The following is a 6,695-nucleotide window of genomic DNA, read 5'->3' as shown; positions in this document are numbered from 1 at the left end:
TCGTGAAGAATAAACTCCTTGCCTTGTATTTTTAAACTAAGCATTTGATGTTTGAACTTGTTGTTTTTTTAATTTGCTGTTTCAACAACTTGCTTCTGTGGTTTATGAAATAATATTCCTTGTTTTAAATCATGGGAGTTTATTTACTTTGTTCACTGTCATAATGTATGCTTGATGTTATGTGACATACAAAACTTATGTGTGCCATCTTTATTATTGACAGGTTATGGGTTTGGATTATAGCTACACGCAGCCGTCTGATTCGGAGGATTATGGTTTACGGAACTCAGCAGACAGTGGAAACAGCTCGACAGAAATGAATATCATGCTAGACCAAGCAGAGATCGAAGCCGCGCAGAATCAGTACCCTCTGCAGCCTGAAGTGGAGTTTGGCTTCCCCAAGGAATGCTACTGTGGCCGCGAGCCGCTTTTAGCTACTTCTTACAAAAGAAATGACCCGGGGAGAAGGTTCTACACCTGTGACAACATCGACGACGGAGACTGCCATGTATACAAGTGGTGGGATGTCGCGGTTACAGAGGAGATCAAAGCCTTAGGTACACATTATGCTCAGCTTTCTGATAGGGTAGATTACCTTTCGTTTCTAAGTGACGACGACACCCATATGCGCAAGTTTAAGGATCTGCAGTTTGATTTAGAGCAGAAGTTGTTAAGGGTTGAGAGAATTGGTTGTGACTTAGCGAGAAATACATCTAGGTTATTCAGAATTGCTTGTGTTATGGTTGTTGTCGTAGTGCTAATAGGCATTGGACTAGCTGCTCGTATGTAGGTTTTATGGTTCTTGTTGTAGGTGTTACTCATGTGTTTTTTAAGTGGAACTGAGCAAGGATTTACTCATGTGTTTTGTAATATGCACTTCTGAATTCGTATTTTAATATAAACTCTTGTAGTTCTACCTGCTCATTTTGTAATTTTAATGTGATATCGTATTCTATTATCAACCAAACAAGAAAGTATAATTGTTTCTTTCATCACCAACCAATGAAAACGAATCAATCACATGTATCTCCAACACGCTTTTCTTAATAACCCGTGAATACATCCTCCATCAAAAGTCTTTGTTTCTTTCATCACCAACCAAAGAAAAAGTATCACACATCTAAATCACAACCTCACGGACTTTCACACAGGTCTTGTTTCTTTCTCAAATTCATTTCTATAAATATGAGCTTCTCTTGTGTTTACAAATACATAAATCTTTCCTCTCCTTATTTCCTTAACAATTACACTATTTCTCCCTTCTCGATATATTTATAATGGCATCTTCATCACATTATCATTACCACAAATATGATGATGATGATATTGATCTTGATACCCCTTTTGAAGATTTTTTTTTATAACTATGCTCCTATTCCAGAACCAAAAGAGAGAAAAAAACGTATTGTGATTGAGAGAAACCGGGAAGAAGGCCACAACCACCTTTGGAATGATTATTTTAGCGAGAATCCAACATACTCTCGCAGTTTATTCCGGCAAGGGTTTCGAATGAACAAATCTTTGTTCCAGCGTATTGTGAATCGTCTCTCCACAGAAATACCATATTTTCAACAATCAGAAGATGCAACCGGACGGTCGAGTCTAACTCCGCTCCAAAAATGTACCGCAGCAATTCGACAATTGGCATACGGTGGTGCGGCTGATACAGTAGACGAATATGTCCGAATTGGTGAAACAACAGCTCGAAAATGTTTGCACAATTTTGCCGCGGCAATAATCACCTTGTTTGGCGATGAATACCTAAGACGGCCCACACCGGAGGATCTAGAAAGACTACTACATATCGGAGAAGAACGTGGATTTCCGGGGATGATTGGAAGCATCGACTGTATGCATTGGGAGTGGAAGAATTGCCCCACCGCTTGGAAAGGAATGTATTCACGAGGAACCGGAAAACCAACAATTGTGTTGGAGGCCGTAGCTTCCTATGACCTCTGGATATGACACACGTTTTTTGGAGCTCCAGGTACTATGAACGATCTTAATATTCTTGATCGATCACATGTTTTTGATGACGTTATTAACGGCATCGCGCTACAAGTAATCTTCTATGTTAATGGTAATCCATACCATTACGCATATTATCTCGCGGATGGTATTTATCCGAAATGGACGACTTTTATTCAATCTATCCGACTACCACAAACTCAAAAGCATTCATTATTTGCTCAAACCCAAGAATCAGTTCGAAAAGATGTTGAGCGTGCCTTCGGAGTCCTGCAAGCTAGATTTGCCTTTGTCAGAAATCCGTCTAAGCTATGGGATAAAGAGAAAATAGGAAATATTATGAGAGCATGTATCATACTCCGTAATATGATTGTCGAAGATGAACGGTCATCATTCAGTCAGTTTAACAAATTTGAGTTTCAAGAAAGAGAAGAAGTGGATACATATTTCGTCAACATGCCTTCGAATCTCGGCAGTACAATGGATCGTCGAACGAGCCTTCGTAATAAACAAGCCCATGAACAATTAAAAAATGATCTGATTGAAAATATATAGGCTAAATTTGGACATTTTCAATGATTTGAATAAGTTGTTTGTTTCCTTTTATTTCAGAAGTTTGGAAGTTTTTTTTTTATGAAATGTAATAAAATGTTTGTAATTTTCAATTAAATGAATAAATTTGTTTTTCTTAATAGTTATTCAACTTAAAATGGTAATATGTTTTATCTTATATATGATATTATTATAATAATCACCTAAGGACCAACAAAAAGTCCCACCTATAATCACCATTTTCATTAAAAGTCTGTTAAAGTCCTAATCTACAAATAACAATATAAAACTCTAAGAACTCTCAAATAAGTCCCATTGATAATCATGCTCTAACCATTTAATCTAAAACAGGAACAAACCCAAAGCGAAACAGGAAAAACCGAGAAGCTCTTGTTTACACTCTTCTATCTCTCTCCATTTCTAGTTTTGGCGATTCCATACTGCCACATTGCACTGCGGTTTAGTGTAAGATGCGGCTGACCCGTCGGTTTATGTTGACGTCGTCCGTCCGGCGTCTGACGTCGACCGCCAGCCATAACTCTGAGTTCATGTCCTATATGGTCAATAAGATTAATTCGGTCAATAAAGCACTTGACAAGGCCACTCCTCTCTGCCAGCCGGTAGTCAAAATCCGTGAGGCCATGAGGTACACGCTTCTCTCGGGCGGAAAACATGTAAGGCCACTACAAAAAAATCTTTCATTCTTAGCAGGAGAAAACCGCTATCATATGCATGAGATAGCGTATTATGAACCGCTATGTCTGCCCCAGCTATAATAGGTCCTCCCCTATAATAACAGTTTTTAAATGCTATTATAGTGACGTTATATGATAGCAGTTTTACTTGATGCTATTATATTGCGACATTATAATAGCAGTGTTTCCGCCTGCTACATTTCTTATTTCAATAGCATAACCCGAAGGCTATAATTGTTTCTCATATTGCACTATACTACAGCGTTCAATAGCATTACTCGAAGGCTGTAATTGTTTCTCATATTGCATTATACTACAGCGGTTTTACAGATGCTATTAGTTAATTGTCAGTTTCTCATAGCTCTTAAGATTTGTTATTAGACCACAACCTGCTCGATTTATATTGAACAACCCATATTCATACATTGAAACACACAAACAGAAACATTCATTGAAAAGAGGTACCATACTACAAGTCTCAATCCGACACATTACTAGTACAACAAATTCATAAGTGCATCACTTAGTCTTATCCAAGCAGAAAGAGAAGTACATTAGACCTGATAGTTAACAGAAGATCACTTTCTCCTTTGGCCATGCAATACAGGTGCCAAGTGCATCTCCCATACTCTCAATCTCATCAGATGGCCGCCAAACCTCTGCCTTATTCACCTTCACCACATCAATCCAGACCTTAACTCCATTAGGTCCCAAGGGAACAAAGTGAACTGTTATGTCCGGGTTGTCTGAAGCCCAACGTCCTTCTGCAACCACTTGCCTCTTTCCTATAATGGACATTAGCTTGCATTTCTGTTTTTCTTTGGGAGCTTCATTTTGAATCTGGCGCTACAATGTTCGCAAGACAAACCAATATATATATATATATATATATATATATATATATATCTCAGTGATATAACAAGAACAAACAGCTACTTAATACCATTTAAAAATGTACCTGTGATCTTCGAAGGGGAGAAGGTGTTTGAGCTTTATTAAGGTTGGATTTTGGAGAATGATTGCTTGATTTAGAACCTGGTGATGCAGAACACGTAGCAGATTTTGCAGGTTGTGCTTTAGGAGAAGAATCTTCATTCTGAAGAGGAGATCTACGGCTTGGTGACTCTGTGTTGTTTTCGAACACACACTTATCGGCAGGCCATGCTACAAACTGCTTAACAGAGTCCCTAAGGTAAGTCATCTCAGGGCTAGGTCTCCACAGAAATATATCAGGAACATGAACCACATCCACAAAAACTTTGACTGCATTTGGTCCTAGAGGCAGATTATCCACCAAAGCTTTCGGTTCTTGACACTGCCAACGGCCTTCAGCAACAATTTCTTCATCAGTAGACCACGGCGATAAAAGTTTGCATTTGTTCAAAGAAGTGGAATTCGGACTCTACCATAGAAAGACAATATAAACATGTTAATCAAAACAGCCACATAAACTGAAATAATACAATAGACAATAATAAATCTTACCCTGAGAGGAATGTCTTCAGTAAATATCCCCTCGTTTGACATAACACATTTACTGGCAGGCCATGCAATCATCTCCCCAACCGCATGCTCAACAATAAACATACCAGTAGCAGGTCTCCAAAGAAATGCATCTGATTTGATTGCAGTCTCCACCAATAATTTCACAGCAAGAGGACCTAAGGGGATGTCATTGACAAAGTCCTCCGATTCATATGAAATAATACGTCCTTCAGCAACGTTTTCATCCGAACCAAACCAATCAACCAATACACACTTAGGTTGTGCCCTTTTGTTAACACTCTACATGAAAAATATTATTTCAAACCATCTGAAGCTACAAAGCAAAAAACTAGCGTCAAAAAATGAACATAGATTACATACTCTTCCTCTTGCAGTAGCTGAGTTTTCCCCTATTTCAGCTTCCTGTATCCAAAAAACAAAATTTCAGATTCATTACACTCAGTCTCCGAATATTATAGATATGTTTGATTATAGCTCACCTGTTTCTTAAGTCTAGCAAGCTCAGATTGCAACTCACAGACTTTGTTCTCCAAATGATATTGCTTCTCTGCCATTTCTGCCATAAATTGTTTCTTCACTTGAAAACAAGCTAACTTCGTCTTTCCAATGTTTCTACCCATTGCCCTCAAATGACCAGGATGATCAGGTCCTAACAGAGCTGTAAGCGGATCCACGGTTGGATTTGTTGAATTGCTATGACTAGCAGTATCAACCAGATCAGCTGCCTTTTTCTGGCAGGATAAGAACATGTTAATATGCTGCTAAAGAAGAAAAACAATTTGAAGCAAAAAATTGAACAACTTACAAACTTCTCAGCTGCTACGGTATTGACTGGTGTACCATCCTTTTTTGTGCGCGACTTGACCCACACCTTTAGCCTATTAACTGTAGAAGGATCCCCACACTCTTTTTTCTGATGCAAACAACAAAAACTATTAATATGGAAAAAGTTTAGTGATCAAGTATTAAGGGAAAGAATAGCACCATATCTTCAGCCAGCCTAACCATTCCTCTACGGCTACAAGTGTGGGGTATTTGTTTGCTCCTCCTCTCCTTGTATGAATCACTGACAACCTAGCATACATATATATAGTGATTATTATGCTTTCAATGCAGAAACTGAAATACATTTCGTATCTTTACCTTAAAGGCTGAGCTAGTTTTGCACTTCACAAATTTACGCCATTCTACAGGATTAACATTCTTTGGTCTCAGATTCATCCTTTCTTGGTTAGTAGCTTTACTCTTTATCTGCGTGACTAGTCTCGATTTTGAGGCTCTCCATAAGCATCCCATCTGCCTCAACACAACACTTTTTTGGTAATCTTCATCAAGCTCGAATCTTGCCTACAGTCACATACATAGAAACCAATATTAGATAATTGAATCAACTCAGTAATTGTGATGTACATAATATTACCTGAATAGATTTCCATAGAACTGTTTTTACTTCTTCACTGACTTTTCTCCAATCTTCAACTGTGACAGGTACATGTTCACGCACTAAAGGACCTAAGTATGAAGACAATTTCACTGATCCAGGACCAACAGGTTCTCCCATATCATTAAAATCAACTCTTTCTCGAGCATTTGGATCTTTTGCGATGTGCTTCATCTTTGTTGGTCCTCTATGCTTCTGCTGCTTAAGTTGAGATGGATTATTCTCTTCATTCAGTTCCAACTCACCTTCTACTTCTTCTTGCTCGTCTACCTTTTCAGGCTCTTCCTGATCAGACCTTGCAGTTTCATCTCCTTTTTCAGTTTCTTCTCCCTTTTGAGGCTCTTCCTCCACGTTTGCCTCTTCAGAATTTGCACAATCTGCAGGTTGTTCGGACTCTGGTGTAGGTGCATTCTCTTCAGGGTGTGGTTGGGCATACGTTGTACAAATAAATTCCACTTCGTCATCTTGCTTCTTACTTGGCTTCCTTGTTGCTTTCTTCGTTACTTTTTTCGTGACATTCTTTGTGACCTTGT

The 6,695-nt window shown here is 38.5% G+C and overlaps 1 protein-coding gene across 1 annotated transcript; it reads left to right on the top strand.

Annotated features, from left to right (window-relative positions):
- Positions 1 to 226: 226 nt before the first annotated feature.
- On the top strand, positions 227 to 790 carry LOC106303717 (uncharacterized protein At4g04775-like). The gene has a single exon (XM_013740025.1). The coding sequence runs from the start codon at positions 227 to 229 to the stop codon at positions 788 to 790; it is 564 nt and encodes a 187-aa protein (XP_013595479.1).
- Positions 791 to 6,695: the final 5,905 nt, after the last annotated feature.

Source organism: Brassica oleracea, chromosome C1 (genome assembly GCF_000695525.1).
Source record: "Brassica oleracea var. oleracea cultivar TO1000 chromosome C1, BOL, whole genome shotgun sequence".
In the NCBI taxonomy this organism is placed as follows: domain Eukaryota; kingdom Viridiplantae; phylum Streptophyta; class Magnoliopsida; order Brassicales; family Brassicaceae; genus Brassica; species Brassica oleracea.
The sequence above is the reverse complement of the archived record's forward strand: the minus strand, read 5'-3'. Positions and strand labels throughout refer to the sequence as shown.